This window comes from Choloepus didactylus, chromosome 23 (assembly GCF_015220235.1).
Source record: "Choloepus didactylus isolate mChoDid1 chromosome 23, mChoDid1.pri, whole genome shotgun sequence".
Taxonomy (NCBI): Eukaryota; Metazoa; Chordata; class Mammalia; order Pilosa; family Megalonychidae; genus Choloepus; species Choloepus didactylus.
This window is the reverse complement of record NC_051329.1, coordinates 10,510,286-10,521,121: the sequence shown is the minus strand read 5'-3', so window position 1 is coordinate 10,521,121 and position 10,836 is coordinate 10,510,286. Positions and strand designations below refer to the sequence as shown.

General features: G+C 52.2%; 2 protein-coding genes across 2 annotated transcripts in view; one reads left to right on the top strand and one right to left on the bottom strand.

Moving 5' to 3' along the window:
• Positions 1–421: 421 nt before the first annotated feature.
• LOC119519278 (translation initiation factor IF-2-like) lies at positions 422–3,407 on the bottom strand. Its single transcript, XM_037816863.1, has 3 exons — positions 3,164–3,407; positions 2,144–2,771; positions 422–1,497 (listed from the first exon to the last, which is right to left on the bottom strand). The coding sequence occupies exons 1-3, from the start codon at positions 3,405–3,407 to the stop codon at positions 1,425–1,427; spliced, it is 945 nt and encodes a 314-aa protein (XP_037672791.1). The 3' UTR covers positions 422–1,424.
• Positions 2,641–10,836, top strand: part of HVCN1 (hydrogen voltage gated channel 1) — a 30,464-nt gene continuing 22,268 nt past the window's right edge. Inside the window, exons 1-2 of the mRNA XM_037816712.1 lie at positions 2,641–2,678; positions 6,771–6,810. Coding sequence (XP_037672640.1) covers positions 6,790–6,810 — 21 coding nt within the window. The 5' untranslated portion in view covers positions 2,641–2,678; positions 6,771–6,789. The remainder of the gene's footprint in view (positions 2,679–6,770; positions 6,811–10,836) is intronic.

The window sequence follows — 10,836 nt, the reverse complement described above, 5'->3', positions numbered from 1 at the left end:
ACATTGTGATTTGAAAATGTCCATGATTTCAATTGATGACAAAGCCATATGTACTGCTAATACTGCTGTGGTTTATTACCTCCCTTCATGATTGAAGGAAATACTAAATTTCAATTTGAGGTTAATGAAAATAAGTATGTAATTTTTTTCCCATCCACGTTTGTGGACATCCTGAATTCTCTCTGTGGACCATAGGTTAAAACCCCTTTTCTAAGGATTATTAGTCCAGTCTCCCCAACTAAAACAGGAGATCTCTGAGAACAGGGGCTGCTCCTTTATCTAATGTTATCTGAACTATCTAGAGAGGACCAACCACATAATAGGTTCCCAATATTAGTCTGTTGGTTCTCTTGGATTTTCTAGGTAGATGGTCACATTGATTGCAAACAATAGTTTTTCTCTTTTCAATCTTTGTACCACTTGTTTCTTTTCTTGATTACTGCATTGGTTAGAGTTGCCAGTACCGGGTTGAACAATAGCAGTGTTAGGTGGGCATCCTTATCTTATTATTATGCTCTGTACTCATTTATTAATTTATGCATATGTTAATTTAATTAATTATTTTATAAGTGTATTCAGTATTACATGACAGACTCATTGCTGGATGCTAGGGATAAAGATACAACAAAACCTGAGTCTTTTCCTGGCCACTGAGAAGACAAGGTAGTAGAGGGATTTCACAACATTACTAAATCCTCCAGATGTGCTGATCTGTTCCTTCAAGATCCTGGTTCCCAAAGGGTAAGGAAATGGGTGCCTGCTGGTGGCCCTGGCGCAGGGCCTAAGTAAGGCTGGGAGCTGCAGGCTTTCCCAGGTCCACTGCAGTGTTGGGTAAAGAGGTAAGCACACAGGAAAAATACTGAGTAATGCCTCCACCGGGGGCTCAGGCAGAGGGCCCAGGGATGGCTAGCAATTGAGCCCTGTGTTTGTAGAGCCAACTCCTGTGGTGTGGAGGCCCCCTTCTGCCTGTATGGAGCCCATACCACAGGCAGGACCATTGTTCAGATTCGCAGAGGTGGGCAGTTGGGTGAGGGGATCCCTGTTCCCATGCCCTCTTCCCTCCCCCACCCTAGGGCAGTGAATGCAGAGGAGGGGGTGGCAGGAGCGGGCCTCATTTCCCCTCCACTCTGCTTGGCTGGCGGTGGGTGGAGGAGGAGAGTTTTTAATGAAATCTAAGACTGAAGTTTAAAATGGAGCAGACTATGCCTTAGGGACTGCGATGGACTGTCCTGATAACAAAACACAACTAAGAAGCAAGAGATCAGACCGAGGTGTTTTAAGGAAGCCTGCTGCCAGGAGGAGGAGGGGCAGGGGCCGGGAGAGCGCTCAGGGGCAGCTCCTGGAAACAGAACTCCTGGGGAAAGCGGAATAAGGGCTCCGACGATGTCTTACCTTATGTGGCAAAAAGGATATTGCCAGGGTGATCACGTCAAGGATCCCGGGATGAGGAGATTCCCCTGGGTTATATGGGGGGGCCCAGTGTCATCACAAGAGTCCCTATAAGAGGGAGGCAGCAGAGAGAGGAGATGAGGAGATGTGAGGACAGAAGGGAAGCAGAGGTCAGAATGACAGGGGCCACGAGCCAGGGGGTTCAGGCAGCATCAGAAGCTGGAAAAGACAAGGAACGGTCGCTCCCCTAGAGCCTCCAGGAGGCATGCTGTCTGCCGACACCTTGACTTACCCGTAAGACCCATTTGGGACTCCTGACCTCCAGAACTGTAAGGCTATAAATTTGAGTTGCTTTAAGCCACTAAATTTGTGCTAATTTGTTACAGAAACAGAAGGAAACGAATTACAATCCCCAAGGAGTTGAGACTCCTCTTTCCAGCTAAACCAGAATCAAAGAGGAGTGTAGGAGATGGCTTCTGCACCTGGGGAAACTTGGGGACGAGTGGTCTTTCTGGGAGACAGGCTGACAGAGCAACTAGTTCTGGGTGAGCAGTGCCAGGAATGAAGTATGAACACGGTCCTGGGGGTGTCCAGGTAAGGAGGCCCCCGGGGGGCAGAGGGGGGCCTTGGTGGGGGCATGGACGGTGGGGAGGAGGAGGTCCAAGCAGACGCCCAGCCCTGGCTCCTCAGCCTCCAGGCACGGTGGCCCCCTCCTCTTGGGGCCGCCAGCCCGTGAGCAGGGACACCCCCTTACCTCCACCTCAGCCCCCAATTCAGGGGAGCCCTGAGGGCCTTAAGGGTGGCCGCCCCCTTGGGGCGATCTGCCCAGCCACCCACCCCCGGCAGACACTGTGCCACTCGGAGCCTCCGCGAAGGAACCGGGAGCCTCAGGCAGGGCGTGCCTGGAGAGAGCGGTGGGCGCCGGGGCCGGGAGCCAGGCCGCCGCCGTGGCCTCACCCCAGCGGGAGGAAGGAAGCGGCTCCCTCCTCCCGGCCCTGCCCGGCTGCTGTCCGCGCGGATTCTCCTGATGCGCGTCCACAGGCCGGACCTTTGTCCACCTGGGGCTGCTGAGAAGGGGAGGGTGACAGAGAGGCAGGCAAGAACAAGGACGGGGGACAGACACACAGACAGCTGAGACAGAGGCCCAGCGATGCAGCGGGCGAAGCAGACAGGGTTAGTGGGAGGACGCGCGGGGCGGGAGGGGCGGGAAGGGGCCGGGCCGGGGCGGGGCGGGCGGCCGGGACCCGCCACCACTCCAGTCGCTGCGGTGGCCGCGGGCGGAGCGCAGGGTAAGTGCTCCCGGGCCGGGGTGGGGGCGCGCAGCCCCTTCTGCCAGCCGCTCGGGCCGGCCGAGGCCCGCTCCCACCGCCCCCTCCGCAGTCCTGCCCGAAACCCACGGAAATCCCAGCCCCCCGACCCCAATTGTCCTCAGGCTTGCGTTGCCACACAGGAGGGCAGTGGGGAGGGGGACACCCGGCACCAGGGGTCACCAAAGTCCGATGGAGGCAGTGGGCTTGAGAGGCACCCACCAGAACTGGGAGGGAACCCCCTTTAGGCCTCAGTCATCTCTCCTTGAAAATGGGAGAGTTGCTCAGAGCCTCCCTTTTGCAGTGAGTCTTCCCTGGGGCCAGAGCCTTCTGCTCATCACAGTCGCACGGCAGCCAGGTCGGTGGGCACCCCCAGCTCCCTCTTAGAGGCGAGGAAAACCAGCCTCTGAGGGGCCAAGTGACTTGCCTAGGGTCCCACAGTGACAGGAGGCAGAGCCCGCACTCACCTTCAGGGCTGTGTGAGCCCCGAGCCCTTTCATCCATCACCCGCCCCGCCCTGCCCCGCCCTGCTGTCCTGGGGGTCCTGCCCGGGAGGGAGAGCAGGCTAGGCATCCCGGGAGGGGGCTGAGATGACCCAGGCCGCCCCTCTGCAGGGGGCCGGGCACTGTCCCTGCAGCCGTCCTTCACCCGGAAATACTGAGAGCACCCGCCTCTTGGGGCACAGGGTGCCAAGGAGTAAGAATGATGCATTGGGGCCAGGCTTCACCTCCAGAGCAGACAGAGAAGAGCAGTGAGTGTCGGGAGCCCCATCCTGGAACTGGCCAGGAATCCTCCCAGCACCTGTGCTGGGTTGCAGGGGCTCTTGCAGGTCTAGGGATGTGACTTCAGCTCAGTTTCCTTATTTAACCCCACCCTGAAGCACAGCCCCTACCTCATGGGACCGTGGAGATTAAATGAGATGGTTTACAGCAAGGCTTGGCGCCATGCCCCTCTGAAAGCACTTCTCTGTCCTGGCACCTTTAACCTCGGGGTGTTCAGAGCTGAGATCTGCAGTATTTCCGGACAGCCCCACCACCAGCTGGAAGCTTCTTGAGTAAGACCAAGGCTGGGGCCAGCAACTTCTCCTCGTCGGACTCCCCTGGGGGAAAGGCTGGGCCCGGCCTTTGAGTTTGGCCAGAGCAGAGGAAGGGTAGGGTTTTGAAAATCTTTGCACTGAGGCTTGCATAATTCCAAAACAGCTCTGTACCCCCAAGCCCTCCCCCTACCCCCCCACCACCACTAGTATACCAAGAAGGAGGAAGCCCAGGGTATTTTTGACCCCAAAACTGCCCCTCTCCTAGTCACTCAGGCCTAAAACCTTAGAGCCCGTCTTCCATTCATTTTCTCCTGTCCCCACCTAAGCCATAAGCAAGTTCTACCCCTAAGCATAATCCAAATTAGCCTACTCCCCTGCACCCTCACATCACCCCCAAGTCCAGACCACCATCATCTCTTGCCTCTTCCCTGGTCTCCCAGCCACCACCCTTGACCCCCAAATCCTCTGCAATGTCTGCCAAGCCCCCGACATGATGACCCATGGACTCTTGGACCTTATCTCCTGCCACTCTCTTCTGACCCCACCGCCCACTCCTTGCACTTCCGTGGAAATGCTAAGTTCTTTTCTCTCCCTGGCCTCTGCATGTGCTGTGCCTTCTGTCGGGAATGTGCTTCCCTGCAATCCTCTTGGGACTTTTTATAATTCAGGAAGCACCATAAATGTCCCCTCCAGAAGTCTTCACTTCCCACCCCAGCTGTGACGGAGCCACACTCACCTTCTTTCGGGTTGGTCTGTTTTCCTTTCTTTCCAGGGCTTAGCCCTGGGCGGCGTCATCTTGTTTATGTGTTTCCTCAGTTCCTTGTTGTCAGCCCAGCACGGCTCTTCATTGTGATTCCTCAGAGCCCGGCACAGGGCCTGCCCACAGTGAATGCTGAGGGCCTGACGGACATCGCCAGCAGCGTGTGCCACCGTCCGAGTTCTACTTTTCTTACTTATCGTTGCTTAACAACGTTCTTTCTGCATTTCTCCATAAACCTCAGAATTGGCATTCCTCCTCAGCTTTCCCCTAAAGTGGGGCACATGACTATTTCCAAGTTTTAGCCGTTATATCCAGCTTAGCTTTAAATATCTTTGTCCAAATTGTGCATGTTTTTTGCTTTCAAAGGATTTCTTTGAGGCGTAGTTCCCATGCTTGTTCGAGCCAAGGACACGGTCATTCTGAAGGCACCTGCTGCTGCTTATCCCATGGCTGTTCCCCAAGATGACCCCCCACAATGTGTGCAAGGTTCCCTGCAGCCCCCCGAGCACTGGGTTTTATCACTTTTCTTTGTTTTGGCTAGTCTAATGGGAAGGGCACAGTAGTTTTCAATTTTCTGTCCCTTGAGTTAGTGAAGCTGGGTGTTTGCTATTTCTACTTCCTGTCTTGTGAAGGAAGGAAATCTCCAGGGCACCTTAATTCTTTCTGTCACCTTTGCTGGTGGTGCTGTTTCCACTTGAGCCCACCTCGTGAGAGCAGGGTCCCCAGGGGACTGGAATGGAACACACCAAGCCGAACTCTGTGGTTGCCGAAGCTGCCCTGTCAGTCAACCAGAAAGACGCTCTCTGAGGGTCCAAGTCTTGGTGAATATATTTTTTTCAAAATGGTAATATTTTACTTTTTAATTATAAAAGCAGCACAGGTGTGCAGGGTTATTTATTGGAATGTTGGGGCAACAAAAGATTGGGAGACGACCTAAATGTCCCCAGCAGGACTAGACACACAAAGGTGCCTCCCTCCATGGACTCCGCTGCGAGGCACGTGTCGGATCTAGAGCCCACTGAGGCAGGACGACCTCTGAGATCCTGCGTTAGTCTCCTGTGACTGCTGTAACAAAATACCACAAACTAGGTGGCTTAAAACAACACTGATGTACAACACAGATATACTCTGGAGGTCGGAGGCCAAAATCAGTCTCCCTGTGTTATCAAGGGCTGTTTTCCTTCTGGAGGCTCCAGGGAAAACTCTGTTTCTTTTTCTTTTCCAACTTGTAGAATCTGCTTGCTTTCCTTGACTCCTAGCCCCTTCCTCCATCTTCAGAGCCAGCGGTGAGCATCTCCAACCTCAGCCTCCCCTGTTGCATCTCCTTCTCCATCTCTCACTCTCCTGCCTCCACTTATAAGGGCCCACCCCGATAATCCAGGATAATCTCCTTAACTCAATCCCATCTGCAAAGTTCCCTAGTCACAGGTTTTAGGGATTAGGACATGGACACCTTTGGGGGTCATTATTCAGGCCACAACAGGTTTGTTAAGGGAAGTATGCAAGGTTCCGAGCGGTATGCTGGCGCCCATTTAAAAAACGGTCGGTAGGGGTGTTGGAGAATACATATGTGTATGTGTATGTATGTGCTTGCAAAGGCATAGTACACCCCAAAAGGCTAGGCAGGAAACTGGTGAGAGTGGCTGCCTCTGGGAAGGAGAACAGGGGTGAAATGGAGACTTACTTGTCATAGTGAATCTTTTTGTATTATTTAAATTTTTTCACTACATGCATATGTCACCTATGTTAAAAATAACTTTAAAAAGCAACACACAGTCATTGTAGAAGTTCAGCCCTTCCAGAGATGAAGAGAAGGAAAATACCCTCCCCGCAAGAAGGCCCCAAGAGATAACCACTGTGAAAAGTTTGGCTATTTCCTTCCAGATTTAAAAAAAAATGTATGTGTAATATTTAACATAGATGGGATCATCCTGCACACATTGTACTGTGATGTGATTTTTTTTGCTTACTATATTATTGTCATCTGTCCATATCATATATGAAGCTTTAACATCAGCCTTTAACAGCACTAGAACCTTCTGCTGTTCAGATGTACCTTAACTGATCTAACCAGACTCTTGTTGGTGAACATTTTGATTGTTTGCTACTCTCCAGAATAATCCCATCCTCTACTTACACTTTGAGCCTTACACTCTTTTCAGACATTGTTAACCTAAGCAAGTTAAAAATAATTTGTCAGGAAGTATTGCAAAGCCTCGTTACTAATGCAAATGGCAACAGGAGGGCATGTTTGGACCAATGTTTTCTTATCTTCCAGATCCAGAGGCAACAGAAAAATGGCCACCTCGGATGAAAAGGTAATTTGATTCTGGGGGACTAGCAGAGTTAAAGGGCCCCTCACCCTTCGGAAGATAATCCCATTTGGTGTTTCACAGAGTCTGGAGGGGAACTCAAAGTTGAGGATGTTTCCATCATACTCAAGTTTTTGAAGTTACCGAGGTGAAAATCCCAGAAGGACTTCACAAAACCTCGATATATCCTGAAAATCTGACTTCAGGCCATTCCAATCCCAGCTTTGCATTTTAATGACTGAGTGTCATCAGGCCAGGCCTTTCACCTCCCTGAGCCTTATTTTCCCTCTTTGGGGAATGAGAAAATGCTTATTTATCAGCCCTGCCCCTGAAGGATTCTTGGGAGGATTTGGGGAGACAATAGAGTACTAGGCAAATAGTGTGACCTTGGGGGGCTTTTAACAACCACTCATTTTATCAATAAAGAAACTTGGGCTCAGAGAAGGAAAGTCACTTGCCCAAGATCACACAGCTAGAGAGTGGCCAAGGTGGGATTCCTTGGATTGACTCCAGAGCAAGTGCCTTGCCTCCTGTATCACATGGCTTTCCCTGGACTGGACTTTTATAATAAACCCTGTTGTTGATATCCGGGGTGCAGCTTTGTTGGGTTTTGGGGGACTTCAGTTGTGAAGGGGTAAGAGCAAAGTGGAAAGGAAGTGTTGACTTCTATTTTCAGCTGTCACCTTGGAGGTTCTGGGGACCTGGCTGGGCCGCGCTGTCCAGGGCAATGCTAGAACTCAGGGCAGGAGCAGCCAGGCACATGCTGAGGGCTTCCTGTGGTATTTGGTTTTTTAACCATCATAACTCTATGCATTAAGTATTATTCCCCAATTTACAGGTAGAGAGACGGAGGCACAGAAAATTTAGCAACTTGCCCAAAGTCGCACAGCAGGCAAGAGGTTCAAATCCATCGCAGCCGGCTCCCGTGCCCTTGACCGCCCTGGGATACTGCCCTGTCCACTTGGGAAACCTGACACCTCCCTAAGATAGGATAGTTCTCCTGGGGGAAGAGTGGAGGAAGTGTCCAGCCTGGGCAGGAGGGGAGCACAGGGACAGTGAGGGCGCTCTGGGGTGGGCTGGGGCAGAGACTCCTCCCCTCATTCGTCTCGCGAGTGTTGACTGCGCACCAGCTGCGCCTCTTGCTCTTCCGTGGTGAAGAAAGGCACGGGTCCCTGCCCTCCCGTGGCTTCCTCTCCGGCTGGGGACACAGACCCTTACCCAAAAGCTGCAAAACCGAGTGTCTGAAGGCACACGGTGGGGAGAGCTGTGACGGGAGCTTCACGGGGCCACTGAGACCTTGGGATCAGGGAGGCCTCTGGGCTGATACCTGAAGGGTTGTTGGAAGTAACTGGCGCAGGAGGAGCACTGGGGAAGGTGTCCCTGGCAGAGGTCAAGAGGCAAATGGGAGTGAGGTGTGCTGGAGGGACAGGGTGGAGGTGGCACGGGGAGAGGCAAGCTGTGCAGAGCCCGGAGACACCGAAGGTCTCGGTTGTTGTAGGAGCATGGAACAGGCAGTGGAAGGCTGTAGGCAGGGGAGTGACCTGATGGGCCTGGGTTTGGAAGTCTCTCTGCTCCTGCATGGAGAATGGATGGAGACGCCAGAATGGTCGCAGAGGGACAACCAAGGCAGTGGAGGCCATCCTCCAGGACAGCAGGGATGGCGGTAGCAGCACTGAAGAAAGTGAGAGGTTCAGGGGAATTAGCAGTGCAGGGCACGGGACTGGGGAGAATGGCAATAGGATACACCCAGAAGGTGGGGCTGATGTTGACGAGGAAGAGCCCCCTTTCCCTTGCAGGGTAGCAGGAGGGTCTGTGAAGGAGGTGGCTCTGGGCTGGGCCTTGAAGTTTGGATGTGTGGGGTTGCGGGGAAGGGCATTTCTAGCGGAGGGAACAGCATGGGCAGAGCCCTGGTGGCAGGCTCGAAGGGAGGGGGGGAGTTTACAAGACGAGGGGAATTAGGGGCATGAAGCTGAGGCCAGAGGTGAAGGGCCTTGAATGCCCAGCTGAGGAGTCTGAACTTTCATCGGAGGGAACCTAGTTCAGTAGCAGGTTTCCAGTCAAACCAGGAGACTGTAACATCCAGCCTGCCAGCGGCAGCCTTGGGGTGCTCTGCGACTCCAGGGGGCAAGCTGAGGGGTGAGGACTGAGCTGCAGGAAGCTAGTGAGAGCAGCAGGCTCCGGAGCCAGGTGGCCTGGGTTCAAATCTTGCCTCTGTCCTTGATGGACTGTATGACCTTGGAGCAGTTTCTTAACCCACCTATATTAGTTCCTAGGGCTGCCGTAACAAATGACCACAGAGCAGGTGTCTTTAGACAGCAGCCGTTTATTCTCACACAGTTCGGGAGGCCAGAAGTCTGAAATCAAGGTGCGTCCGCAGGGTTGGTTCCTCCCGGAGGCTGAGGGAGAAGCTGCTCCTTGCCCCGCTCTGAGCTTCTGGTGCTGCCAGCCCTCCTTGGCGCTCCTTGGCGCTCCTTGGCTTGTGACTTCCTCACTCCTGTCTCTGCCTCTGTCTTCACACGGCCGTCTTTCCTGTGTCCCTGTGTGTCCTCTCCTCTCCTGACAAGGACCCCAGGCATTGGCTTCAGGACCGTCCCTAATGCAGTGTGAGCGCGTCTTAATCAATTCTACCTGCAAAGACCCTGTTTCCCAGTAAGGTCACCTTCCGCGGTTCTGGTGGACATGGATTTGGGGGACACTATTCAGCCCACTCCACACGCTGAACCTCAGTGTCCTCAGCTGCCAGGTAGGGTTGGTAATCGCCACCACACAGAGTCAGGGCTACCCCTGATAAGGTATGGGGAGCACAGAGCCCACCATCCAGAGATGAGCGCCATAAATTTGTTATTGTCAGTAATCAATGAAAGGCAAATGGGAACAGTCAATGCATTTCTTAATTTATAGTTTCCTATTAAACTAGGCAAAGCAGAACAGCAAGTGGGCATCCTCCATGCTGGATCTACTGTGGTAAAACTGGCTCATTTCTACATATTGCAAGGGGCTGGATCAACCAGTATAGCAATTCTGGAAAGAAATTTGACAATGTGTGTCAAGGACCATTAAAATGTTCTTAGTCGAACCAGGTCATCTCACCTTGGGAAAAGGAAATAAAACATAAAAGGAAAAAGTGTAACTTACTGCACCATATTTCTTAGTATTTAAGATGCCGTTGATATAAAGATGCACCATTATTTTACGTATAGGAAACTGTGCTGCCATTTATTGTGAAACAGTGTGACCCAATGCTGAAACACTGTAAAGGTTTGTAAGGTACACCCAAATTTCAGAGATGTTAAAATGTGGTCTTAAAATGGGTGATAAGTTTGCTAAAAATGAGGAACAATCAAAAAATTCAATAAGAACATTCACTCCTTGGTAAGTTTCTTGGCCAGTAAAAAGATAAAAGTCTGACACAAAGAATTAGTGGGGAAAAAATAAGATTCAAAACTGCCTGCATTTTCTGGTTATAATGATAAAAGACAAACAGGTAGGTAGAGATGGTTAGATGGCTGGATGGATGGACGGATAGATAGATATAGGTAGGTAAGTAGGTAGTTAGGTAGATAGATGATAAAGTTTGGGGTGTTGGGGTTGTGTGTGTGAATGTATTTCTCTTTATTCTGCTCATGCTTTTGCAGTAGTAATACCAACAGAAATAGACCCAGGTGCAGGTCTGTTTATTGGGGTGCATGACAGTAGGTAAAGCTGGGGAGGACCCGACTGAGTCCGGAGGGCCCTGGTGAAGCTGGGGAGACGCAGGGACAGGTCAGAATGTGGGGTGGGGGTGGGGCCACGTTCCAAAGGCTGAAAAGAAACAGGGGAGGCCGGCGGTTGGAACGCAGATCCGAGGACGCACCTTGGGCACGCCTGGGAGATGAGAGCCTGTTTGTCGTCACACAGAGGACAGTGCAAGAGGCTGGCCCAGGTACAGCTTTGTGGGGGAGCCAGGGAGATTTGGCCAGGGCCACTTGCAGCAAATAAGCCTCTTATTGGTTCAGAGAACAAGTTCCTTTTAATAAGTTACCGTTTTGGAGT